General features: G+C 39.6%; 1 protein-coding gene across 5 annotated transcripts in view; it reads right to left on the bottom strand.

Moving 5' to 3' along the window:
• Positions 1-428: 428 nt before the first annotated feature.
• The window catches only part of LOC103458589 (AT-rich interactive domain-containing protein 1B-like), a 198,636-nt gene continuing 171,958 nt past the window's right edge, over positions 429-27,106 (bottom strand). For 2 of the 5 annotated variants that reach the window (XM_017302536.2, XM_008399505.3), the window contains exons 9-21: positions 22,275-22,399; positions 19,972-20,075; positions 17,030-17,209; positions 15,686-15,904; positions 15,020-15,239; positions 8,809-8,950; positions 7,408-7,577; positions 6,434-6,566; positions 5,653-5,772; positions 5,462-5,537; positions 4,364-5,096; positions 4,111-4,241; positions 429-3,609 (exon numbers count right to left, since the gene is read on the bottom strand). In XM_017302536.2, the coding sequence (XP_017158025.1) occupies positions 1,798-3,609; positions 4,111-4,241; positions 4,364-5,096; positions 5,462-5,537; positions 5,653-5,772; positions 6,434-6,566; positions 7,408-7,577; positions 8,809-8,950; positions 15,020-15,239; positions 15,686-15,904; positions 17,030-17,209; positions 19,972-20,075; positions 22,275-22,399 (4,165 nt within the window). In that variant the 3' untranslated portion in view covers positions 429-1,797. The remainder of the gene's footprint in view (positions 3,610-4,110; positions 4,242-4,363; positions 5,097-5,461; positions 5,538-5,652; positions 5,773-6,433; positions 6,567-7,407; positions 7,578-8,808; positions 8,951-15,019; positions 15,240-15,685; positions 15,905-17,029; positions 17,210-19,971; positions 20,076-22,274; positions 22,400-27,106) is intronic. The other 3 variants (XM_017302537.2, XM_017302538.2, XM_008399506.3) reach the window with 3 other exon arrangements.

The following is a 27,106-nucleotide window of genomic DNA, read 5'->3' as shown; positions in this document are numbered from 1 at the left end:
TGCGATAGACCAAAACAAAGTTTTTTGTTTTTTTTTTACAAATAAATATAAAATGTTTGTTGTGAATTTATATCTCCCCCTCCACTCAATATTTGATATGACCATATTGGCCTGTCATTACGGATGGAAATCTTCATACGTGTATTTAAACATCCATAGAAAATCTTGTATTCCCTAGTTTTTTTCATTATATCTTTGGATTTTTTTTAAATGGGGAAAAAAATCTAAATATATTGTTTCTCTTCTGTTTCACATATGCACACTATTATGTGCTTGTTGCATAAAATCCCAAACCTAGGAGTTTATTATATGAGCTTTATATTTAATCTGTAAAAATTTGCCTACATGCTTCTTAGCACCTTTATTTTAAAAATCACTTGTTATCTTGATAAATCTCATGAAAAAAAAGTAAATAAAGGACATCTGAATAAGCAGTTGATGTTTGTTTATTGGCCTAAGATTGTCAGGACATAATGCAACTTCTCCAGTGCTTAACGATGTTTATCGTACATTTATTTGTGACATGTGCAGCACAGAGTATAAATGTGTTTACGGAAGAAAAAGACAAGGAGTCATACGAAAAAAGGCAAATTTTACAATGAGCTCTCAGGACATTTCTGACGGTTCTTTTCACATGTCTGTTTCAGAGAAGTATGTAGAGTTTAAAAAAATATGCCCATTAACATGAATGGAGAACTGTAACAAAAAGAAATATGTTTTTTTTTTCCATGTAGCAGTAGTTATCCTCTCACCTGGCACTTCCACATTTTAATTACCAAAGCGATTGTTTTCTCAGCTATAATACAATGCATACAATGTTTTTTTTCTTTTTTCTTTTTTTTACATTGAAACATCGGGTACATCTGGGATGTTCAAATATTTGACCCAATAAACAAAATATGTATAATAACATTATGAAATTTTAACATCAATAAAAGAATTTGTTATAATAGTCTGAAACTCCCATCTGCTATGATGCACGATAGAGACTGAAAGAGTCATGTGCGTTCATTGCACAAAGTTTTAAATACACATTGATGAAAAATACAGACATAACACACGTGTTTGGGTAAACAGAAAGATCGTCAGTGACAGTCATTGAGGCTATGATTGATAAATTAGAAAGTGTGTTTTTGACAGTCGCTAAGCTCTTTTGTTGATTGGCTGGTGCAATGCTGCCTCCACATGGCCCAAAGCACACACTGCAGCTACTTGAAGTTTCACATCCTCCTGTTTTTCAAAAAAAAAAAAAGAGAAGGGACAACTCGTTCTGGTCCTATTGCACAATTTATCTTCCAGCGATGGAGACAAAAACATTTTCATTTAAAAAGTCCATGTTTTACTTTTACCCCGGTCCTTTCTCCACCCAACTGTTGGCAAAAAAATGTTCAAACTGTACAGTGTCACATCTTAAATAAATACTCTCCATCAACAAAAATGTTGATGAGCATGTTCATATTTATAAAACTGAAAAACAGCTCATTAACTTCAAAGGAACGGACTATTCAGTACCAAAATCTGGCGGCAGCTTTTGGCTGAAAAGTAAACGAGAACAAAACAAAAACGTAACCATCCATCACCAGCAGGTATTAAATATTTGTATTAAAATGAGCTTTCAAGTCCCAAGCCCACTTTATTTCTAACAGGGCTCAGAAGTTATACATATAGACACAATAATGCAGATATTTCTTTTTTTCTTTTAAAAAACCCCACAAACATTTTCTGTCATTTTGATAAATAAAAATAGAAAACCACAGAGATATCTCTTTAGTCTTACTGTCTGCAATCTAAGTCCTGTCATAATTTCCCTAAGTGAAAGAGAACTTGGCAAACGATGGCAACCACCCCCGTATTGAGCATTGAGGAAATGGAGATGTCTAATAATCTGCTTTCATACAGTACAAACTCTTTCTTGTTCTCCTCCACTTTAGCCATGGCCAACAGTCCTTTAGCTGCTCGGCACATCATGTTTACACTGGGAGGGTCCATTGGAGGGTGTCCTATGTGCAGCAAATTGTGAGGGTGCTGTTGATACTGCGCCATACTGACGCCGTCCTCCAAGAAGGTTACCAGGTTACCCACGCTAGCCTTCTGCAAGGCGATGGCACGCGCTGCGGTGGGGTCTCCCTGTGCCAGGTGTGAGAGAACAGCAACCGCCATTTCTCTGTACACCTGTGCCTTCCTCTGACCAACATATCGCACCAGGACTGCAAATAATTTTTCCTGTCTGCTGAAAGGTGGCGTGGCTAGCAGGAGGTCCACATTGCCATCTTGGATGCTGAGCTTACAGAGGCACTCCAGCACCAGCCTCTGGGGAGTGAGTTGGGAGTGTGGGGATGTTGACGGAAAGGGGTCTTGCGCTTCAGCTGAAGGACAAACCATCCAGTGTAGAAGGCCGTCCAGGATTGGGAGGCAGATGGTGTCTGAATAGGTTGAGAGATCAAGGTGTCCTGCAATGTTGGAAAGCGTGACCATGGCATTCTCCCTGAGCAAACTCAGGCACTCCCACCACCACTCCTCTTTGCTACTTGACAGTCCCCGCTCCTGTTGTTCGTCCCTCTGGTAGGTCGGTGCTGACCTGTTTCTCTCTGGGTGAACATGGTGTAACAAAAGCAGCCGGCCCAAAAGAAGAACGAGCGCAGGATGGTGAGACATTTCACTGTCATTCCCAGGGATAAAGGACAGACTTCGCACGATGTTGGAAACACAAAGGCACCTCTTGGAGAGTGAGTCCTGCCAGGAGGAGGTTGTGCAGAGCGGAGCCTCATCCAGGCAGCGGGGCTCGTCCTCCAGAAGGGTAATGTGGTCATCCTCCCCGTCTGGATGCACCCTGAAGGGGTAAGATGGCAAAGATCGAGCAGGATGGGCGTACGACAGGGCATCAACCCTGGCGCACAGAACGTCATCAATAGTGGCGGTAACGTGTTTCAGTGTTTTGCTATCTTCCCCTTCCATCTTATTTTCCGGTTTGTTCTCATTCAATGTTTTGTTACCCCTCCTGGCTGGCGGATCACTCCGCAGTTCAAAGTGCGTCTGAATGTGTGCAGTGGAATCACCTCCACCTGCCTGCCAGTGTAGCAGCCCACTGTCAAACTCAGTGACATAACCCAAGCGCTCAGTTATGTCTTCAATCAGGTCATCTTTGTGCACAATCTTAATGGGGAGTTTATCATATTTACTGGCCTGTTTAGGCTTAGATTCTGTTTCTGCAGGAGGCTCATCCACACAACCTTTTTTAGTTTCTTTTTCTTCCACTTCTTTCAGTCCTTTTTCCACTTGTCCTTTATTACTGTTTTCCTTTTTCTTGGTCATATCAGGATCCTGCTTTTTTTCCGGCACCTCAGCCTGCTCTTCAGTGACAGGTGACATTTCCTCCTTGATAACTCCTGTTTGCCTCTCCTGCATTTCTGTTGCTGAGGATAATTCGGATCCTGATAGGTTTGCAGAGTCAGTTTCCTTCTCAAGGGTAGCATTCTCTTTCTGGGTAGAATCACAATCTAGGTTGCTTTTGGGAATCATTGTCCGAACCTCAAATTCTTCCAAGATTCCAAAAATCTCAATCAGGCAGCGGCGAAAGTACTCCACAACTAGCTCAAGGAATCCTGGCAACTGGTCAAAGAAAGATAAAATGAGATCAGTATCAAAAAGAAGACAGATCTCTCACCTTAAAGTGTTTTTGTTTCTGCTGTACAGGACAAATGCATTATTCTACCCTAATATAAAGATGAAATTTGTAATTTTCAGTGACACATTTGTTGTTAATTTAGGCTGTGAGAGACCAATAGAGAGAGAAAAGTTCAACAATAACAGGAAGGTTGGACAGTTTAAAGCAAATGTTTTGCTTTCAAGATTTTAACATTTATACTCAATTTATCTTGTAACAATCATAGAAGCAGCTGAATTTGAATATGGAAATGGAAATTTTAAGGTTATGGTAAGAATCTACATTTTCTGCTACAAGGCGGAGACTTCATGTTGTGAATCTACATGTGTGGAATTTTTAAATTCTCTTTTGGAATTTAAACTAAATAACAAAAATGATAATGGTGAAGCACATCAGCAAGGTCAAAGCTTTATCAGAAATCAAATATCTAGATTTGACGTTTTTACCTGGGAAAGGTTGAAGGAAGCCACTGTGCTGTCATCATATAGCAGGATGTTAATGGTGTCTAATGCCCAAGTGCTTTCTGCCAGCAGGCCAGACTTGAGAGACATCATTACGCGCCAGGCTTCAGGTGTTCCTGGGATCACAACAGTGCAAATTAAAGAACAACAACCAGTGTGGTTATCCTGGTTTACTACAATAATCAAGAAAATCATCAAAAACAGAAATGATACTCATCCAACAATTGATGAAATTTACCACAGTCCTTTGATGTTAGCTTGCGTCTTGGCTTTAGAGCTGGCATTGTGGCTTCGACTGACCCTGGAGGGTAGTTCAGGTCCCTTCTCAGGTTAGGAGGAAACTGACCATTTGGTCCGCTGCCTTGTGAGCCCATCATGACCATCCCTGGCTTAGGCATCTTCATGGGAGACATGAAAGGGGCTTTACTGGGTGACATTCGAGATTCCATTGAACGCTGGAAGGCCCCTGGGCTGGGCGCTCGAGGCAGATGGTTGGCCATGGTTGGAGAATTGGAATAAGATGAGTGACGTGAAGACATGGGGGCCATGCCACCTGATGATGATATGTAGGGAGGCTGACGGTGCCAATGGTCATGCGCGGAGCGACCGTCAATGTCATCTCTACAAATAGAGCCATACGGCTGCATTTGCGATGGTGGCCCCTGTCTGCTGTGGTAGGAATAGCTGAGGTCTGTTCTTGAAGGCCACATGTTGGGTCCCTCAGGAGCATGGTTAGAAGCAGGGCCCCCACCCATCATACTGTGCTGGCTCTGGCCCGATGGGGCCATTCGGTCACGATGGTACGGGTAAGGGAACTGTCCTTGGATGGGTCTGTGTTCAGGGCCTGAGTACCCACCACTGTAGTGATTGTACACATCCGGCTGCTGGTTGGTGTACTGCATAGCGTACATGTCACTCTCGTGTCTTTTGGGTGGGGGACCATACATTCCATCCAACTGTCGTTTGTAGCCCTGAGTAAATAATAATACGCAATGCAAACAGGTTACTCAAAACATGGGAACGGCGACAGCAAAAATTCTAATTATATTATGTGTCCTAAGTACCAAAGCTTGTCATCAAAAATTTTTTTTCTTTTCAGATCCTAAGTTTAGACTATCGAAATCAACATAAACACACAAAATAAAATACATTATCCAGTATTTCATAACATCACATTAATTATTCATAAGGCATACTCCAAACCTTTCTTGTTAAAACTGTCCAGCCTTTTACTGCAAAGTTTTATTTGGCCATCTTTTAATGCAATATCAAATGTTAGGGGGAATAAAAAGAGTTACTTAAATTTGAAAGAGAAGCTACCACTGCCGTGTCTCACCTGTTGCTGTGGGTACATCCCAGATGGATGCATGCCATACGGCATGCTGGGATACTGCTGACCATAACCGTCATGTCTGAAATGCAGGAGATAAAACAAATTGCTCACCTATTAACAGCCAGTAAATCCTCCAGTACTATGTAAGACTAAAAAGCAGGAGAAGCTGGTAAATGTAAAAAAGGAGAGCTGACCTCTGCTGTGAGGAGTATCTGCTAGGAGAATACATGTTGCCTTCACTATTAGAGTGTCCCATGTTATTCTGACTTCCAGGCGGACCCATGGTTCCCTCCATCCCCATCATATGGTCAGGTCTAAAACATAAACAGGCATGATTAATAGACATGACTTAACTTTGCATATAATCTTCTTCAGGGTGGAATTATTTTTGAGCTTTTAATTGCATGTTTGAACTCCTTAGATTTGCTATTATGTTAGAATACAAACAGCTTCAATGCATTGAAAGAAAGTTCAGTATTTCAGTATTCAGCACTCTGTGGTGGTTCCTGGGTTTTGTTTGAACATTGATCAGATGAAAAATAAAAAATAAAAATCACACTTGAGTTTTTCAACCGGATACTGAACACAACAACACAAATCAAATTTGGTTTTTAAAACAGAATTTAAAAAAAAAGTAAACATTAAGAGACTAAACACTATGGAGATTTTACAGACGATGCTTAACAGTTGGCAGAAAACAAACTTGTTTTACTGAAAAGCTCAGTCCAATATCCATTATGTCTCTGATATTTACCTACATATCAATGTGATAGTATGTATATATTTGAGCCTGTATGATTTTGACTATTTGGATTAAATAAAGCCCATAATAAATTCAGACACATGTACCCAATTCTCGCTTTTTAACATCATTACGTAGTTTGTGCTATGATCCTTCCACACTAAAAACGAAAGGTGACTGCATGTGAACTTCTGACCAACACTGTAGTTAGCTAACATCTGTATGCATGTTACCTCCGGTCATAGCCCGGCCCATAGGGATACTGGGACCGCTGGCTCATGCTCAGACCTGATGGAGGCCGGCTGTACAAGTCCTGCATACCACCACTGGACATCTGGCTTGGTATATATGGATCAGCTCCTGCCACTGCAAGAGAATAAAGCAAAAAGCAAGTTATCGTAAATTAATTGACTGTATCTTCAATCTCCCACCAGATGGCAGCAACTCTCTTTGAATGCTCTTCACTCGTTCTTATTAGCCCTATTGTTCTGAAGCTAAATGTTGTTAAGCAGCTGCAATCCACCATATTATTCATTCACACTCCATTCTCCCCATCTTTCAGAGGAGATGCAGTTTCTTTCAGGGGAAAAACTACTGTTTGTTCTGAAAACTAAAATACACAGCTCGGTCAAAACAGGTGCATCTCAGCGGGATGCGAGGGATGAAAGGTTGGGGGAAGGAAAAAAAATGGCGATTAAAAGGATGGGAGGAATAAGGATGAGACGAAGGCTAAGCTACGAGAAGATGAGACGATCTGTTGTGTTTTTGATGAAGGGATGTGTGGTGTAACGAACAGCTTCCATCTTCTTTCACAGTTTTAATAAAACACACACACACACACGCACACGCACACACACACACACACACACATCTATCTTGATCTGAGGCAACATGGTTATTTGACAATAAATTAGACCAACAAAGCAGATGAAAGAACAATGGCTTCAGAACACATGAGTCATGTGGTGAGAGAGGCGTGCAAGTTTGCAGACAGCTTCAGGATCACGTTTCAAATTATGAACTTGTTTTACATTCATTTTCCATCTATCTAAGCAAAATCTAAGAAACTTTTAATTTTTTTTCTTTTTTGTCAAAATAGCAAAACCAAACATAAAAAAAAGGTGTAAGAAAAATTCCGAAAATGAATAAACAAGTTCTGGCATTAACTTTTTGGTGAATTGGGTGTCACAGTGTGCGCTCTGCTTACTCTTCCTCATCCCCGCGAAGGGGTCCTTGGCGTCGTACTGCATCCTCATCATCATGTCAGGCATGCCGAGGGCCTGCTGGTATGGAGCTGAGGGGGGCAGGCTGCTCGTCCGCTTCTGAAAGGCCGGGTCGCTCACCTCCGAGAAGGGGTCCTGTACGCTTACACTGCTCCTGGACAAATAAGAAAAACAAAAATCACAAAGAAGGTATACAGGATGGACTCTGTGGGACTGGAATTTCTTTCATTTTAGAGGAAAATAACTTCTACGTTTGAATGAATAACACATGCATGTATGGAATGATACAAATTATTGTAACAGTGACAAATTACAGACCTGACTAGAAAATTAAATACATTTTTTTTAGCTTAAGGTGTTATTTATATTTTATTTTATATTTACAACTGTGTCTGTTTTAACCGCTGCAAAATAAATGTGCAAAGCTCAAATTATCATGAAGAAAAATGTCCAAATATGGCATTGTTATGGTTAGATAACACTTTTTAGAGCTGTATAACACTTCTTACATGAAGTCACAAAGAAAGCAAACTTATAACATTAACTCTCCTCTCAGTTGCTGCAGGCAGCTTAAGGTTTATAATTAAAATCAGACCTGATGAGGGAAAATAAACAGAAAACTACAGATGCCTACGTATAACATAAGCATGCACAAGCAGGATGTATCTTAACTTTTACATTTATTTTAATTCTACCTCGTCAAAGGGAATAACTAAACTTGTATAGATTCAGATGCTAAATTACTAACAGAGAAATCAGGCAGTGACTGGAATTGGTCGATTTTTTTGCTCCTGATGTTATGGTCACGATATACATCAGCACTGCAAAGTCACACTGACAACAATTTTTAGTGTTGAAGTTGTTATTGAGTCAAATCAGAAAGACTCAGTTAGCCATGTTCAGTAACAATGAGGTGTTAAAATAAAATTAGAAAGCATGACAAGTGTAAAAAGCTTCAAGAATTAAAACAGCATTTTGATCACTGGATTCAAATTTCTACAAAGATGAGTTTGCCTTTGGTAGACATTAGGAAGTTGAGGGTGTTACTGCAGCGATCCAGTTTTGTTTTTCTATAAACATTCATTGTTAGGACAGTTCAATTTTTAGATCTATCCAGACAGGGGATAACAAGTATTCAACTGTTGTAGTTTTAAAATAGAAATCAAAATTGGCTAAAATTGGTATAAGCATTTGGAAAATCTATGATCAGTGCATCTCCAATTAATACACTATTTTGTGGATGCTTTTTATGTTGATTGCCTCTGATTTTACAGAAAAAAAATAACAACCAGTTAGATGTAAATAAATAATGCTTAAGTGACTGAATCAGTAAAAGAGGTTCCAGCTGGCAGCAGCGCCAGCAGCTGAATGTGTCTGTGTGGTACCTGTTGGGGGGCAGTGGAGTGACTTGTCCCAGCGGGGTGGTGGCAGGTGTGGGTGGTTTCAGGTCGCCTGCTGCCTCTGCTGTAGAGCTGCTGCCGGATGACTGGGGCGTTTGTGGACCTTGGAGTGAGCCACCTGAGTTGGCTGAGAGACAAGAAAGGCATTATTACTAAATCTGAAGGATTCCCTAAGTTCTCTCTTTAAAAAAAAGAAGAAAAAATAAAAACTGTTGTGCATTGAGACCGCAGGGCTTCTCGAGGTCCTCTGCGCGATCTCAAAGCTGGTTTGAGTTAGAGCAGTCAAAGTGGGATTTTATCGCAGCAAGGTGCTGTATTAGGGAGATAACTTTGGGCTTATGTCCAAAGCACTCAGAGTGATGCCCGACATGAGAACTGAGCCTTGGCAAATGTGCCACATAAGGGCAGAGAGGATGGAAACGGAGGCAATGCTGAAGAGATGAAGGAGGGGAGGATGGAAGAACAGGCTCAGCAATGAGAGGAGAAGGATATTGGCCACTTGTGGCCATAATAGTAGCCCATTACTTATTTCAATGCAGAAGATCTTTTACAGTGCCTCGCAAATATATTCATTAAACTGTTCCACATTTGTCCAAATACAAGGAAAGGAATACATGATTCTTCCCATGCTTTTAAATATAATAAAACTCTGAAAATAATCAAACTCAGCCCCCTCTACAACATCACCCCTAAACCAATTGTCTTCAAAGCACAGCTAATTAGCAAAGATAGGCTATCTGTGTAAATTGAGTCCTTATTTAAACTCCAGCAGTTTTGAGAGGGTCTCAAATGCTTGTTTGAGAAACGTGAGAACAAAAAAAGGTATTGTAAAGATCAGGGTTCAAAACAGAGATAAAGTTGTGCAGAAGTTTATGAAAAAGTATCCAAAGGTTTGAATGTCTCAGTCAGCACTGTTCAATTAATCTAATCAAGTGATGGCAGTAGGGCACACTTGAAAACCTACCATGACATGGACAAAATCATAAACTAAGGAGTCATTAATCAAAGAAGCAGAAAAGAGGCTCATATTAACGCTGGAGAAGCTGCAGAGATTCAATATTCAAGTGAAAGAACTGTTGATAGGATTATTATTTAGTCATGTGCATAGAAAGTAATTGTTAAGGTAATTTGTTTAAAGGGACAGTATGGTGCAGTCTCCCAGCTAAGTTTCTGCCTCACAGAGAACCCCTCCCCCGTGACTCTTAGATCCTGCAGACTAGCGCCCGCAGCAATTAGCAAACATCTGTTGAAGATGCGCATTTTCTGAGCTGATCATACAAACTACCTCTCAGTTGAATGCTTCTAAGAATGTTGTAAATGCTTTAATGGAGTAACTTTGTGATGTCATGCTGAAGGAAGAGAGCTGGAAAGAGCAGGAGTCTTTTTTTTTATCGAGACAGAGGCCCAATTTCAAATTGAAAAGTCAATTTTTTGTTTGGTTTGAAATTTACAGTCTTTTTATAACAACTGAAAGTAACAGTTACTTAACTGTGCTAGAAAATGGCACTATGTTCCTGGAAAACACATAATACTCCCCCTTGAAGTTATTTTACAAAGAAGAATCCTCAAAGACTTGCATGCATTTGCAGTGATAGCTGCTTCCAATTCTCTGAGACTGCATAAAAATGAAAGCTTCGCTTTTCAGATTTTGTATTAAGAAAAAAAGAAGGAAAAGAAAGAAAGCCATCTATTCTTCTCATTCCACTTCAGAATTGCAAGTGATCACTTACAACTTAAATTATGTAAAATGTAAGTTTGTAAATTGACAAATTGTAAAAAATGTTGAATGCTCATAGTCGATGAGGATCTTATTGAGGGCCATGTTTGAAGGCAAAATTACAGAAAGGTTTAACTTTAGAATCAAATTGGGGCAGATAGTTCACAAACACATCCACTGAACATGAGTGAAAAGCTGCAGAGAACCTGCTATGTTAAAGCCTTAACTGAGAACAAAAAGCTCTTAACATTAGATCGGTACAGGGGTTAAAACTGGATTAGTGTGCTATTCTCTTCTGAAACCTCACTTTTGTGAAATTTTCTGTTCAAATGACTGGGAAATTTTATGAGTGTTATGCTACAAAAGCCCTGCACACAAAGAGCCCCCTCACAACCAGATAAAACCAAGTGACACAAATTCCCAGACTGAATGAAAAGCAGAAACCGGTGCAGCTAAAAGATGACAAAGACACTCAGGGATTATGAAAGTATCCTAATGAGCATTTAGAGTAAAAAGTTGTTTTTTTTAAATTTCCTGGAAGAACCTCAGTGGCCTCTCCCTGAACCATGTGTCCTTAGGAAAAAATGCCCCCCGTAAGACTTTGGCTTTAAAAATTCATGCTAATTCTGAATTATTCAATAATACCCCCTGCCTCTAAATCACAGGAGACAGATAGGAGGAGAGACAGACAGAGGGGTAGATGGTGTCCCATGATGATGAGCAGAGGTAAGAAAAGAGGGCAAAGATGGGTCAGTGAGCTCTTTGTGGGCTATCCCGGTGTCAAACCAATGAATATGCACATGCATGCCCGCATGGCGGAGAGGGAAACAGTCAAGGGGTTAGCCAAGGTTAAGAGGTTTGTCATTCTTCAAGAGCAGAACGATCCGCGATGTAGAAAGATGGAAGAGAGAGGTGGAGAGGAGTGTGAACTCAAGTGCCCTCTGCCCCACATTTAGCTGGAGAAAAAAAAAAGCCGGCAGAAGAGAGGGGGGATAAGTGTGTATGTGTAGGGGCCTGCATGTGTGTCAGCTAGTGACATAATCCGGTGGTGGTGTTGGTGGTGGTGTTAGTGGGGGGGATGGTTGGGTGGTTAAGCAGAGCAAAAAAAATAAAAAATAGAAGTCAGCTGAGCTGCTTTTGTGAATGAAAGGTGACGGAGAGGTCGGGTTTGTTTACATTGTACATTCCAGCCCTCATTAATCACTCCGCACTCCACTCCCCGCCACCAGCTTCACACAAACACACTCAGACCCCACACCAGCCCGCCGGTCAGGCTCCTTCAGTGACATCACGGAGCTGTCAGTCTATATTTAGGCTGGCAGAGTGTCAGGAGGGCAGTCTGAAGCCGACAGTGGAACTGAAGGCATCAGCTGTGGGATTTACACTCTAAAGCTTATAAACTATGTATTACTGACAACTTCTTAGAGACTGCGTTTTCTTAAAGGGATTGAATTTTGCTAAGTAATTATAAAAAGAAAAGCATGGAAATCCTAAAGTTTAAAAATCAAAATCTAGAATTGAGTAGAAATAGCAGACTATACTATTATTCATGTTGGGAGGCTTTTAGCTTAGGATTCCAAGTAGGCATGGGTCGCTATAAGATACTCAATGTATGACAACAGCTGCGTGATTTAACTCCTCAAAGATTTAAACCAAAAAATATCAAGTCATAATCACATACTTAGAAACTGAAAGGATTTTTTTTCTTTACAGTTATACTGATTTGAATTTTCTGTTACTGTGCAAAATCTCAAGTTATCTTGTGACTAAGGCCCTTTTTATTCAATATCTCTGCATCTAGCTCATATTTTACAGTGCAGAGAAATTTCTTACTATGCATGTGCTGATGCACAACATTTTATTATTAGGTGTGTAGCATCACATGACCACAGTCCTTTTAAGATGAAGTGTCTCCATGATTTCAGAAAGTGGACGAAGGTTCAGCACTCAATTAACTTCAATGAGGTTTAAGTCCATAGAACAAACTGTTAGCTTCTTTAAATGTCTTGGCTTTTAAATGAGCATTTCTTGTTTTTTATAGGCCATGCTAACTCTTTACTTATTCTTCTAATGCATTTATTTTCTTTGCTGCTTTCTTCTACCATAAAGAACTCTGAATTACCTTGTGTACGAATGACAAATATAAATAGACTTGTCTTGTTTTACCTTAGTGCCTGTACTAAAAGTAACATAGCGTATATATTACAAGTTCTAATTCTATGTATGACATATATTTAATGATATTTTGTTTTTTGATACATAGACCTGTGTAAAAATATATAAACATACAGTACATCATAGCAGAAATCTTTAATTGCTTATTAAGCAGAAAATCATACCTTTTTGCAGTTATTGTGTTCATTAAAAGTCATTCTGCAGACACTCCTCTTGCAGCTTCCTAATTGTAATTTTAAAACCGTTTAATCTTAAAAAGAACGATGGGTGGCACTCTTAGTTTCTACACAGCTGTATTTTTACCCCCCCCCCCCCAACATGAAACATTTTTAACAAGTGCTGGTACTTCCTCCAGCGTCTTTCTGAAAGGATTTCAGGCCTAGTGCAAATAGATGTGTTCACAGATCAGGGAGGAAATGGCACCGGCGACCTGTCTGACAGCTGGAAACTAGCACCTGCATGATTTTATCCTATGAGAATTGGGCTGAATATACTGCACTGGTAAAGTCCAGACAAAATTCAAACACATTGTAGATTTGGTTCAAAGCTATTAACAGTCAAGTCAAGTGTAATAAGTTCACAAAACCTCTTTAATGTCCCTATTTAAGGGCAGAAAAGCAGTAGTATAACATTTTATTTGGCAGCTTTTCACACCTATAATGAGCAAAACCTGCACTGACCTCTAAACACAGTAAAAAAAGCCTGAGGTTAAGCTGCTAAATAGTGAAAAATGTATTCAGTTTTTTTATACTTCATGTAAATATGCTATAAAATAGTGATTTCAGTTGATGTTACCCAAGATTATCCTGCTCAGTTGAAGTGGTTGCATCCTCCTATACGGATAATCAATGGCCTAAATTATAAATGCGGTGGCTGTAGGAGAGTGTTCATTTCCATCTGTGAATTTTGTCCACTATGTAAATGTGTATGTTCAATCACACATAAACGAAGATGCGTCTTTTCTTTGGCCTGCGATAAAAGCAATCAGCGGTGTCTCTGCTAGGTGAGAAACTCAAGTGTCCTAGTTAAAAGCAAGGGTCACTTTTCTCATCTCCGCTCCAAATTAGAGATGCGACCTCACCAGTCAGTTTCACAATGACTCTCCCTCGCTTCATAGTCGTCTGCAGGGACACAGAGCAACACACAAACGTAAACCATCCTTTGAGCCGTGATACTGCAGCTAAACAACATTACTTAGCCTTCAAAGGCAGTAATCAAATAAAAGAAAGTCTCAAGCTGGAAAAGCAAAGGGTGACAGTATCATAATTCACCTCCATTAAACTAAAGATAATCTCATCAAAGCAGAGATCATTTTTACTAATTTCTCCTGGGTATTTGTGGTGCTTTTTTTTTTTTACTACATTTACCTCAAATTAAATAACATTTCCTTGAAAAGTGTTTATACTTCCAAAGATTTTATATTAATGACAAAGAAAATTTTTTTTCTCATTAAAATCTAAATAGTCAGCCCCACAAACCATTCTATTAAAGTTCAAGTTGTGTGTTGAGGGTCGTTGTCCAGCCGGAAATTGAACATCTATGTAGATCTGAAGTCTTTTTACATATTTCTAACAGGTTTTTTGCTAGAATTGCTTTGTATCTTAACTATCTAACGTCACATCAAATCTGAACAGCTACAGCATCCTATTAGATTATACTACTACCACATTTCATAAAGTGGAAACATGGTTGTAGTGAAGCTGATAAATGATAACCACACATACCATTTTGGATGCAGACCTAACAAGTTTAACAAGAGTCTCCTCTTCAACAACTGGTTTCTTCCTTACAGATATTGTCTCATTATGTAACTATGCTTTAATCTTCTCTATAGCTCATCCCTGCCCTGTCGGCTGCATTGCTTGGCCTTCACAATGTAACAAACCTCTGAGGATTTCACAGAACAGCTGGATTTAAACTGTGATTAGATTACAGCCAGCTGAGCTCTATTTACTGACTTCTCAAGTCAAATGGATTCACTGGATTTTAATTAATTGTATCAAAGTAAAGGTAACTTAGTAGATTTGCACACACCACACCAGACGACTGTGACTCTGGAAAGACTCGAACTGGAGATGCAACATTTAAACAGAAATTTCCAGCCATCTTTCAGAATGCAAACGTAGCAGCTTTGTTCGCGGGAAGATTTCAGACACAGCTGTGGGGATCATGGCTGAAATCTTGTTTGATCAACAGCACCTGTTATCTGGCCGCTGACAGATGGAGGTGGGAGTGTGGGGTGGGGGAGATGTCTTTAAAAAAAGAAAAAGAATGGAAGTGCGGCACTCTGCTATCAGTACTCACCAGGTGAGGGCGGCTGGATCTTGACCTGCTTCCTGCTGTCCCCTTCAGTCAAGCTGCCGCCGCTATTGCTGTCTGTTGGTGGCTCCTCTCCTCTTTCCATCTTACACTCGTAGGCAAACAGATGCTGGATGTACTGCTTCTTGAGCGTGCTGGCGGAGCTGCTGGACGTACCAACATTCAGAGTGCCGGACAGCTCGCGCCACTTCTTGTTCTTGTTAACCTGACAGGTTGAGAAAATCCAGTGTAAGTGCTTTCAGGTGCATTTCCAGTAAACCAGCTCAATAAAAGGAAAAGAATCCTGAAATTTGCACACAATTTAAGAGGAATAAAATGTTACATTTGAAAACATGGAGGCCTGATCTGACCATATACATATATTTTAATGTTTTCTGTGGATGAGCCTTGATTCTCACTCCAAGATTTTTGAAATCCTGATTCAAAGTCTTGTGTGAAGCATTTGTAGAGCAATGGAAGATAGCTTTCAGATACAACCAGCATATAAAGATGCAGGGTTAGTGTATGATATAATGTTTCCCTGAATCATTTCACATGACATTTGGCTAGAGCGCAGAACACACAAAAACCAATGTAAACAAGAGGAGTAAGAAGACCTGTCTCTAATATTACTCCACAGTTTCTACTGTAAGCCTGTTTGCTGTGGATTACCATGGCGAGGCCTCCTATTTCCCGAACAGCAACATAGAGCTTCCAGAGATCAAGTGGCTTCTTGCCCACAACTGGGAGCTGAGAAACAGGTGTACCCCGCTCCTCCATGAAGGTCAGGTAGCGTTCCACCCAAGATCTCCTCTCTGGCTCTGAACCGAGTTCATACAGCCGGCTTATCCGCTCGCCACCAATGGAGGACGAGTTGGGGTTGACCTTCTGCTGAGGCACACAGACAGAAGTGTAAATATGAGTTTCTGAAGAGGATACTTTGGATCTTTTGTGAATAATTTCTATGGTATTGAAGTCAAAATATTTTCTAAATACTTTGGAATGTTACAATTGTGGATTTTGATGTATCTTATTTACATTTTTATGAGATAGACTCACACAAAGTAGTTCAGAGCTGTTAAAGTGGAAGAAAAAGTGATTCATGGGTAGTAATTTCTGAAGGAGCCGCACAGAATCTACAGCTCGAGTGGGAGAGAGTCAACGGGATAACTAATAGTCTTGCACTCCACAAATCTAGCCCTAATGGAAGAGTGGCAATAAGAAAGCTACTTTTGAAAGAAAAGCCATGAAATACTGGATAGAAGATGCAAAGGACTTGAGACGAGACGGGGATAGATTATATTCACACAACGCTTCTGATAATACAGCCAGAGTTGTAAACAGAGTGGTTTAGATCAAAACGTCTTCAGCCAATTCAAAATCCAGATCTAAATCCAACTGAGGATTTAAACTATGTAAAAAAAAGAAAAAGACTGGAAAAACATCCAGTCTAAATGTGGAAAGTGGGTAAAGACATACCCCAAAAGACTTTCTGACGCATCATCGTTAAAGGTGGATCCGAGAAAAGACCGACTCAGGGGAGCAGAACACACATGAGTGCCACACCTTTCAGGTTTCACAAACATGCACCTTTTTCCTTCCACTTCATCACTATACTCTACTTTGTGGTGGTCTACCACTGGAAACCCCAATGAAACAAGAAAAATCTCATGGCATCTTAACACTTTTGTATAAACCCAACATTATGTTGTATTATCCAATGAATAGTTTCCCTTTTATTTTCCTGCTGCTGCCTGCTGAAACAACCCACTCACCCAGTCAGGATCATTAAAAATTCATTTGTTATTTACACTTTGTGAAGTGGACCCCTGGTTGAATGAACAGCACAACTAAGCACTTCTTTTAGATTAATTTTTCCAGTGTGCAAGACGTGTTTATTTATAAGTTTATTCACGGCAAATTGATCAGGCTCGGAAAACCAACTTCTGACTGAAAACCACTTAGACAAATAGTTACAAAATATTCAATAAAATAGACATTATCTGTAATTCTTACGGGACTGCAGGGGGTCTTCAGAGGCCACGGTGGGCTACTGATGCTGTCGCTGTCGTCTCCATGGTAGGAAGACAGGCTGGCAGGACTGGGAGAGAGGGGGGAGGGCACAGGCAGGGTACCGCCTGGAGTGGCTGGCTGGGAAACACTGCTGCTGTTATTGTTCACGTAACCATCCTGCAGCTGTTGAAGAGAGACAGTAATGACACTTTAGAGCAGAAATATTACAATTTTACTTCACTTTACTCTTTTATCTGAGACATAATTCATATTTTATCAGATGAAAACACATTTTCAGTTATGTATTTGTTACATAACCGAGTGGTTGTGAAACGACCGTAACTAAACTAAATATCTTAAAGGTATAATAATTCAGATCCTGACATTTACATTTTCAATAGGAATTTGAAGCTTGGAGATTTTTTTTTGCACTACAAAGATCACCAGTGGGTACAAGCAGCCAAAAAAAAAATATGCAAGTCACAGGAAATTACTGTTCTCCCTTAGAAGAGGACCGGCTTTATTGCATTTTTTAGTATGATTACAAAAGTTATTTTATCAAATTGATCTCCAAAGCTCTTCACACCAAAGTAATTTGTAACGTCTTATAATAATAACGACCAACCTGCTTGGCTTTATCAGAAGTGTACAGAAGAGATATTTGGGTGCATATATGCAGACAATATTTACCTGCATCAATAAACATGGCAGTATTCATATTTTAGATTGCATATAGCAAGCAGTTACTGTATTTATTTTAAGATTATAATAGGAATTGTTTTCACCTAATATGTTTCTGTACACAATGACTGATTTGTAGTATCCCAGAAATCAATTAGCATCTATCTATCTATTATAACTTGTTTATTGACATTTTCTCATGAGTCAAATATTCAGCCCTATACAAAATAGGGCCCAATAAACAACCATAACAAAATATATTTTGGACTTAGAAAAACTTTTGCTTTTTACAAACTAGTTATATGGCGTCAATTCCATTTTCCCCATTTTTGTGAGTCATTTTCTACTTAAAACAAGTAAAAATAAACCTTGCATTAGCTTACTTTTGCAGCGTTACCCATGCCGAATTATGACCCATTCATACTTAACATTTCATTTTTACGTGTCCTGTTAACACTCTGCAGCAGAGAAAAATACAACAAATATAGACGCAAGCTCAACAGATGTAGCATTCCTTATCCAGACAACAAGGTATCTCAGTTTTAAAACTCATAAGACTTAGTCCAAAAAATAGAAACAGCAGCAAACGACTCCCCTTTCGCAATGATTTTTAGTAATTTCAACATGAGCATTTGGATTTAAAAATAAACCAGAAAGGCCAGTCAGCATTTCATTTTGCATAATCTGGTAGTGTTTTCTTATAATTATAGGCTGTGCCTGACATGCAATCAGTTTTATTCATATTTGAAACAGCATTTCAACCTTTTTTTAAAACAGAGACATACGAGGCCATAATGGCAAAAATTTTACATAATCACATCTAAATAACTTACCTAATGATACATAGAGCCTTATTTTCGTATGTGGTTCTGCTGCCATTGTTAGAGGTTTTTTGTGCAATATCATCCAAGACAAGTAACTGCAGTAACATAACTGCACGTATGATGATCTTGTTATGGTTGTAGTTTTTTTTTTTTGCAAACCTTGTAAAACTTAAAGTAGCACAAACCTGTACTTTTATATCAACTATTTGCATGAAACTCTGCTTGCTTGTTAAGTTTTATGATCCTGCTGGAAAATGAGCCTCCACCCACTTCTCAAGTGTTCAGCAGCCTCTAAGAGGTTTTCATGCAGGACTGGCCTGTTTATAGTTCCATTCATCTTATATTTAACTCTGAGAAGTTCTGCTAATACCAGGCACAGTTAAAGAAGATCAAATGATAGTAATCACTGCACAGTGGTGAGAATGTGTGTGTGCGCATGTGTGTGCAAGTGTGAGTAGGGTTCTTTAGCCCGTGTGAACATGTGAAAGTGTGCGGGTGCGTGTGCGCGCGTGTGCGTGTTTGTACGTGTGTGTGTGTGTGTGTGTGAGAGAGAAACTGCGAAGAGGGAACAACAGCTTGACAAGTGCTTCTCGTCTGTGTACAGAATGCTCATGTCAGCAAAACCTTATCTTTCTGGCCCTCTCTCTTTTTGAATCTCTAACTCGTTTTCTCTCTCTTGGCAGACAGATCATCTCTTTTGGGAGCACTGGGGGTCTTTCTGGCTGCTCAGGCTGCCTTAAATAATTCAAAAGGCCCTACTACCGTAATCAGCAAAAGAATAGACAGGGATTTGGAGGGAAAAGGCGTGTAGTGGTTGTGATGGAGGAGTGAGTGTGTATGTGTGCCGAAGATGAGTTGTTAAGCAAAAACAAGAGGAGGGGGGCAAGAAAAGAGCAAAGAGCAGAGTTTTGTTGTTGCTGAGCTGAGCCAAGCTGAGCTGCTATTGTAGGTCAAAATGAGAAGTCAGCATTGTATGTTAAGATGTGCGTATGTGAGTTAAAGGAGGCAGAGGGAGAACTGTGCATGTTGTGTAACTGAAACTCAGAAAGTACGTCTTCTTGTAGTTGTGTGCATGGGTCTGCGCGCACGCGCATGTGTGCACTGCAGATGCCAACTCCCCTGCCCCCGTTTCCTTTTTTGCTTCTCTCTTTATTGCAGCTCGAGCTGCCAAAACATCAGCAACTAAAGTGTGCTGCAGGCAAAAACAAAGCGAGGGAAACATTAAGATTGGTAAATGTTAAACAAATCATTAAATATGACGAGAAAACAACAGAGCGAGAGCCCACTGTGCTGAGGCAGCATATGCTGATCAGATTTGGTTTGCTTCATTTAGATCAAAAAAGCAAAACCAAACAATAAGGAAAATAAAAAAATAAATAAAATCAAACAAGTAAATGAACTGAGAAAAAATCTGGGGGAGGAGGATGGTTAAGGAGGTACCTTTGGTTTGTGTGGCTCGTTGTTTGGGCCGCTGTCGTCTTTGACATCCATTTTCTGTTTACTTTCTGGGCTCATTATGCTGTCTCCTGAGAGGCCCACTGCTCCTTTAAACAAATGGGGAAAAAAAAAAACACAGTTATAAAAACTAAACTTTTTAAAAAAGTTTATAGAACACAGTGCTCAGCAAAACAGGTTCCCTTAAACTTTTTTTTATGCAATTTGTCTGGCAACAATCAACAACATAATTGTATTTTATAGTGATTTCATGTGATGGATCAACACAAAGTAACGAAGAACTTTTAAGTGGAGTGGTAAATTTGAAAATCATGCAATAGTTTTATTTAGTTTTACAACTATATGCTACTTTGAGATGGTTTATTAGAACCCAAAGAGACATTAAAAACATGGAATTCAAAAGTAGGTTTTGCACTGAAGGTAGTGGAATGAAAGATCTTTTTGCAAACAACAACAACAACAACAACAAAAAAATGTTACTAAATAAATGCTGTTTATAGAAAAACAACAACCTTAAAACTTGCAGACTGCAAAATTTATATTTCCAGATGCTTTACATCCAATCTGAGCTTGAAATGTTTTACAAAAAGGACAGGTCAAACATCTCAGTCTTTAGATGTGGTAGAGACATGACCTGAAAGGCTGTAATTGCAGCATAAAAGGTCGTTCTACAAAGCAAAGACTCAGGGGGGTGAATTCAAATTCATGTCAAACTTTTCAGCTTTTAATTTTTAAACACCCTTTTGAAAATCCTTTTTTCCTTCAACTTCACACACTACTTTGTGTGGGTCTATCGGATATTCATTCAATGAAAATAAACAAAAGTGGTTGTGGATATAAAGAGACAAAAAGCTAAAAATGTTCACAGGGAATAAAAGATTTTACAAGGTACAGGACTGTACCCTTATATCTCTGAAACGGCCAAGATTTTAATTTACATACATGTTATCTAAACCGTTTGGGCTATTGTGGAAAAAATAAAATAAAAAGATTATGAAACAATATAAACATTAACACCAAACCATACATCTAGATTAGCGGTTCTCAACGTGGGCGGTACCGCCCCCCAGGGGGCGTTCAGAGGACGGCAGGGGGCGCTGGCGGAGATTTTTACAAAAGGGGGGCGCTGGGATGCCTTTGGGGGGCGTTTGGTCGAAGGTAAACTTTACACCTTAAATGCACAACAATGCCAGTTTAGACTTTGAGCAACTTGGTAAAACTGTATTGTGTAACATTAATCATGCTTGGCTGCAACTGTATCGATGGCAGCTCTTCTTTTATTCAATGTTTGTTAGCTTCTGTTAGCTTCTTGGCGCAGCTCCGTTCTCTTGCTACTGGTAGCTAAAATCACATGATGCCCTCACTGTGTATCCCTCTGAAAAATTAACCCATTTAAATAAAGAAGTAAAGAAATCCCTCCACGATAGAGAGCGTTCATTTTATAGCGTTAACACCGGTGCTGTAAGTGGTCCGGTATGAAACGGGGTGATAGAACAACGCAGCACTTTTAAATTTCAATAATCAGAATGCAGAAATTGTTTCCGTTGTTCTAAAAGGTTTATGTCAGTCTGCCTTTTCCCCATCGATACGCTTCCCGACCGCCCTGCACCTTAAGGGCTTAAAAAAAAAAAAAAAAGACGCACACATTGCGCAAAACTCTGAAACAGGAGAAGTGGGACATAAAACGGAGCAACGAACTAGATGTGAATTATGGCATAAAAACAGAGAATCCGACGTTGAACAGTGAAAAAATCAACACATAATGTGAAACACATGACGATTAGGCGGTTACAGTTCTATCCATGTTTTAATGTTGCAGAGCTCAGTCATTTTGCAAATAGTTCAAAGTTTAAATTGGCATGCTGAACATATTTTATCTGGTCATTTTGTGGAATATTTAACAACTAGAAAATGACACAGAATAGGAATATTTTTTTCCACTCTGATTGGCTGCTGTTAGGCCTACCAATTTTAACTTGAATGTTTATTGCATTTTTCGTAGACACTTGTGAAAATAATTTCTATTCCCATGACTTTTTTGTTCTCTGGGTAATTATTTTTGATGATAAATACAGAAACAAGCATAAAATCAAAACATCTGCAATAGTGATAGTAATATTAATGATAAAATAATAGTCAGTGCAAAGTAGCCTACAAAATGTTTTGGTGGGGGGCGGTGAAGGACCTGGATAAAGGCTAGGGGGTGCTGGGCCAAAAAAGGTTGAGAAACACTGATCTAGATGATGAAAATAGGGTTAAATAATCTCCTGGTGTAAGTTAGTTGGTACCTGCAGGTGGCATACCGTAGCCTGGTCCTTGTCCGTTGCCCATCGTCGAACTGTTGTTGCTCGTTGACTGACTGTAGGAGCCAGAGCTCACTTGGTTGATACCAGGGGCTTGGTAGTTTCCCTGCCTGCCACACACAGAAGGAAAAAAATAATAAAGTCTTTATTAGATTTAGTAGACATGAATCAAGTTAGTCACAATGTAATGACAGGCTGTGGAGAGATGCTGGTAGCAGAGGAACAGAAGTCACATAATGACAGAGATGCTACTTGGCAGTCTGTCATTGCCGCCCTCCTTTGCTGCTTTAGGAAAACACTAAGAGCCACGTACATCTGAAAGCCGCTAAAAAGACATAGCATATCTCTGATCAAACAAACAGCTCTTCTGAAAGATTTAGAGAGAGCACGCAGCATCGGGAAAGAAAAACAAAAATCTCTCCAGTCGCCTCTTCCACTAATCCCTGATCCCCCCCTCCTCACCACCACCACCACTCTTTTCTTTCTCCCTCTTCCTCTCCCTGAAGTCATAATTTAACTAATTAAGGTGTGCTTTTGGAGAGGATCTTGTTATTTGTTGCCATGGTGGCAGCAGAAATCAATGCCGCCTGCTCAGCCTGACCCCCCCTTCGCAGGCAGCTCATCACATGGCACTGTGAGTGACATCAGAGGGGTGTTATCTGCAACCTGCTGAACGCTAGCCATCCAGACAGAAAGGTAAACACATGTTTGGACGTATTTCTCCTGCTGATTAGAGATTATCTCCTGGATGACCATGTAAGAGAGACAGAGAAAGACCTTGCGAGACGGAAAAAAATATGTGGTACAATCAAAAAAGGATTGAGTTAGAATGTAAAGGCAAATCATGACAGGACGCAGTGGGGGGTGGGGGTGGGATTCTGGCTCAATCCAGATTTAAACATCAGTCAATCCTGTCCTCACGTCCCTCTTTCTTTTTAAACACAGACACATCACTTAATACCACATGTTGGAGACGATACACATTGCCTGAGAGGAGGGATCGGTTTGGTAAACCTCCCCATAATCTCATCTCACAGATGTAATTAGTCATAGAGCACGGCAGATGATACATATGTAATCCCTCTATGGGGGCCGAGGTGCACAGGGGAGCTCCATGGCAAAGAAACAAGTACACCAAATCCACGCTTATCTGTCCCTGTTTTCCTGTAACGGCAGGAAGGTGGTGGTGGTGACGGGGGGTTGGAGGGGGAGGAGGGGTTTAGACTCCTTCCATGCTGCCTACATGTTCCCTAAAAACCCTTGCATGAGTCAAGAAAGCAGAGATAAATGTACTTTTTGTCACATTTTGTTAATAAGCGAGCCAGTGCGAAAGCTCACAGAGCTGAAAAGTAAGTTTCCAAATTTAAAATGTTTAAAAAATGTCCCACATCCCACCTTGAGCGACACAAACAAAAGTTCTCCTGTGAATACTGAAGGATCCAAATGATCAACAACAACAACAACAGTGGTTGGTGGATGTTTCGACTGTGGCACTCTTCTATTATGACTAATTCATGTCATAAAAAAGCCCATTAGAAAGCACTTGATGGAGGCACTGCACAGCGTTTAATCACGCTTAATATATGCATGTGCTGCTATCAGGGCTGGGGGGGTTGGTGGGGTGATGAGCAAGGGAAGAGGGTGTGGGGGGTGGGATGGCATAGCACATCCATCTTGCTCTTGGGCACCTTTGCGCAGGCAAAAAAAAAAAAAAAGAAAAGAATCAGTATCCCGTTGCCGCAGAGAAAGAAGAAGCAAGAGGAAAGGAGGATAGAAACAAGGGCGTGGAGGAAAGGAAGAAACAAGGTGGAAGGAAGGCAACCAGGGACTCTGAGTTGTGGATGTATGAGTCCCTGATGGACCAAAACAAGGGGCGGACTTTGAGCTCACCGACCCGGAGCTGGAAGACATTCCTGTTTCTTAAAAACTAAGATGAGGGAAAACTCAAAAATAAAAGAGGCCTGTAGACTCAAATTTGTTTTCTATGAGAATTTTATGGAAGAAAATCTGAGAAGTGTACCATTTCCAGTTCCCCGGACCATTCTATGAGCTAGAGCAGACTGAAAAACATTGTAAATAAGAAAATTTAATGGCTGTCAAACCTTTCAGGTGAAGCCCACCCTTACAGGAACAAAAGAAGAAAAACGTGTGCCAAGTGCAATTTTCAAAATAGATATTTGTAATTATGTATTTGAAATTCTTATAAGAGAAAAAAGGGTTGCACTCAGCTGAGAGTAAAAACTACAGCCTTGATTTCTGATTCTGTTTTAAAAAATAATTTTCTTGCTTCGAGTAGTAGTCAGGTTTTCTCTTAAAACAATGATGCTAATGTCAGATCAGAAATGCAACAGAAAGGCCATCAGATCTCTGTTCCTGCATCTTCAACATAATGTCATCTTCTCACTTCTTTCTGTCTTTTTCTCTCGATGTGTACAACATTTACACAGCATCACATTGCATCACATCATAATTACTAAGGTTTATAATGTCAGGAAACATTTTTTGCACCAACATAATCAAATAACCAAATTTATCCTGCTCTGCTCATCATATCTCTGAGGAACATGTGGAGTTTGCAGGAAACACACTGAGCTTTCTCCAGTTACAGTGTCTGTCCAGGTGCTCTTGTGCCTTGTTGTGTGTTGTCCTATCACCATGGCAATGCTGCTTTGTCGAAAGTGTGATGTAGGTGCAAATCTGGGTTGCAACATTGGAAGACTATACATTATCTTTGCTTGCAAAACATATGAAATGCTTAAATATAACAAAGATTTCTGTGACAAACGTGCTTTTTGAATTATTTTTAGTTTACTATCTGAAATATAGAAAAAAAATTATCTCTTGGGGGATAATTGTTTAAGCTTGTCTGATCCAACCTATTATTCATTCAGGCGATAAATGACTCTTAATAACAAGAGACTTGTTAGTGTCTGGAATAAAAAGAAAAGCCAGTGTTGTACTATCCATCTATTGTGATATGGAACTGGTCTTTTTTTTATTTTTAGATAATAACAGGTGGAGAACATCCTGTAAACATCCATTTCAGCAAAATCATTAAGAAAAAAACAACTTTAAACTACATTTTTAGGCAGGTACCAGTCCATAAAGTAATTTTTTTTCAATGTCTTTACTAGCAATAACTCAGTTTTGAAAAAAATAAAAATAAAATAACAGTAATTTTTATAACTACCCACTGGTACTGGTCACACACAAATCAATCCAAGTAAAATGCATTTTTTGGGTCTTTTGTCCAAGTTTTTCTACTTCTTGAAGATGTGAGTTACAGAGACTGTTCCTCTATTGCAGACATTGTTTTAGGCCATACGTGTGTTATTTTACTCTGCCTGCAGAGTAAATATGTCGTCTTGGTTAGGCAGAAAAGTTAGATGGAAATTTAGGTGAAAAAGCAGGCCTACAAATAAATTTAAAAAGACCTTAGGAAGCCTGCATAAATAATTAGGCATACTTTTAAAGATTACAAGAACGTCTGGGAAGAATAAAGAAGAAATGAGAGTGAGGTAAAATTTTTGCACACTTCTGACCATTATAAAATAGGGATCAATTAAGGACATTTAACCTTGTACTACCTACAGGTGCATTCCAAAGATTTATATTATTCTACAGATAGTGTATAGGGATATACTTTAATAATTATTCTGTTACTTTTAATAGTTATGGCCTGAAGCTACAAAAATTATTTTCTCAGAAAATATGAATTTTAGAATATTCCTAGAAAGAAATTTTCTAATACAGAAATGTGTGGAGTAGTAAAATCCATGTATTCACTCACCTGACTTTGTCAAGGCTCCTTTTGCATAAATTAATGTATATATTCAGCTTTACATGGACATGATCAGCCAGTGGGTCTGCTGAAGTGTTAATGACTCCTTAAATTCAATAGATTAAGTAGGAAATTAAATGATTGAGAAAAGATTTCGATCAGGTAAGATGGAACATTTTCTGGCCAATCATGCGCAGTGACACCACAGTCATTAGAAAAGGTGCTTTTAGTAATTTGGACGGGTGGCAAGTTCCTCTGGAAAATAAAATCAACTTTGCAATAAAGCTTGCCAATAAAGAGAACAATGTAGCGCTGTAAGATTTTTTGGTACAGTTTCTTAAGGAGATTTTTTCCTTCCACTCAATCTTACATTAATAAGCTTACATACACCCACCACAAGCATAATTTCTTTAGAAATTACTTTTTGCAGCAAACAATTCTTGTAGAGAATCAGTGACTCTCAGGTCAGCAGTCTTCAAAATGTTTGTGGAGATCACAACATATATAGTTTAATTGTCTTAGAACATATTGCAATCTTTCGAGAAACTCAGTGTTTTTTTTTATCATCATTAGCTAAAGATTTTAAAAATGTATGAACATAATTTTTAAAAAGTTATGTTTTTTCCTTTTTATTTATTGCATCTACACCTTCAGCTGTTGTTTTTCTACCGGTTTCTCTAATCGTCTTTCCACACACACAGACACAGACAGCCGGTTCTCCCCTTTTACTATGTTGTCCATGTGTGAAGGGCATCTGAGAAGGCCACTCTCCAACCACAGGGAGAGTGTGTGTAAGTACCGAAGTGTGTTTGAGCGTGTCCTTGTGTTAGAGCGCAGGGTGGGTGCCGTTGCCAAGGGGATGCCATGGTTACGAGGTGCCAGCCAACCAGCTGACAGTTTCTCTCTGGAAGTGGCAGTGCCTTTGTCCTTCATTCGCAGCGACAGGGGCGTGCAGCGATGCCTCCCAGTGCCGCTAACTGGACAAGACAGCCCAAGCACTGGGGCCGCAGGACCATGCGACGGCTGCGGGGCCCCT

This window comes from Poecilia reticulata, chromosome 22, assembly GCF_904066995.2.
Source record: "Poecilia reticulata chromosome 22, P_reticulata-male-v2, whole genome shotgun sequence".
Lineage (NCBI taxonomy): Eukaryota > Metazoa > Chordata > Actinopteri > Cyprinodontiformes > Poeciliidae > Poecilia > Poecilia reticulata.
The sequence above is the reverse complement of the archived record's forward strand: the minus strand, read 5'-3'. Positions and strand labels throughout refer to the sequence as shown.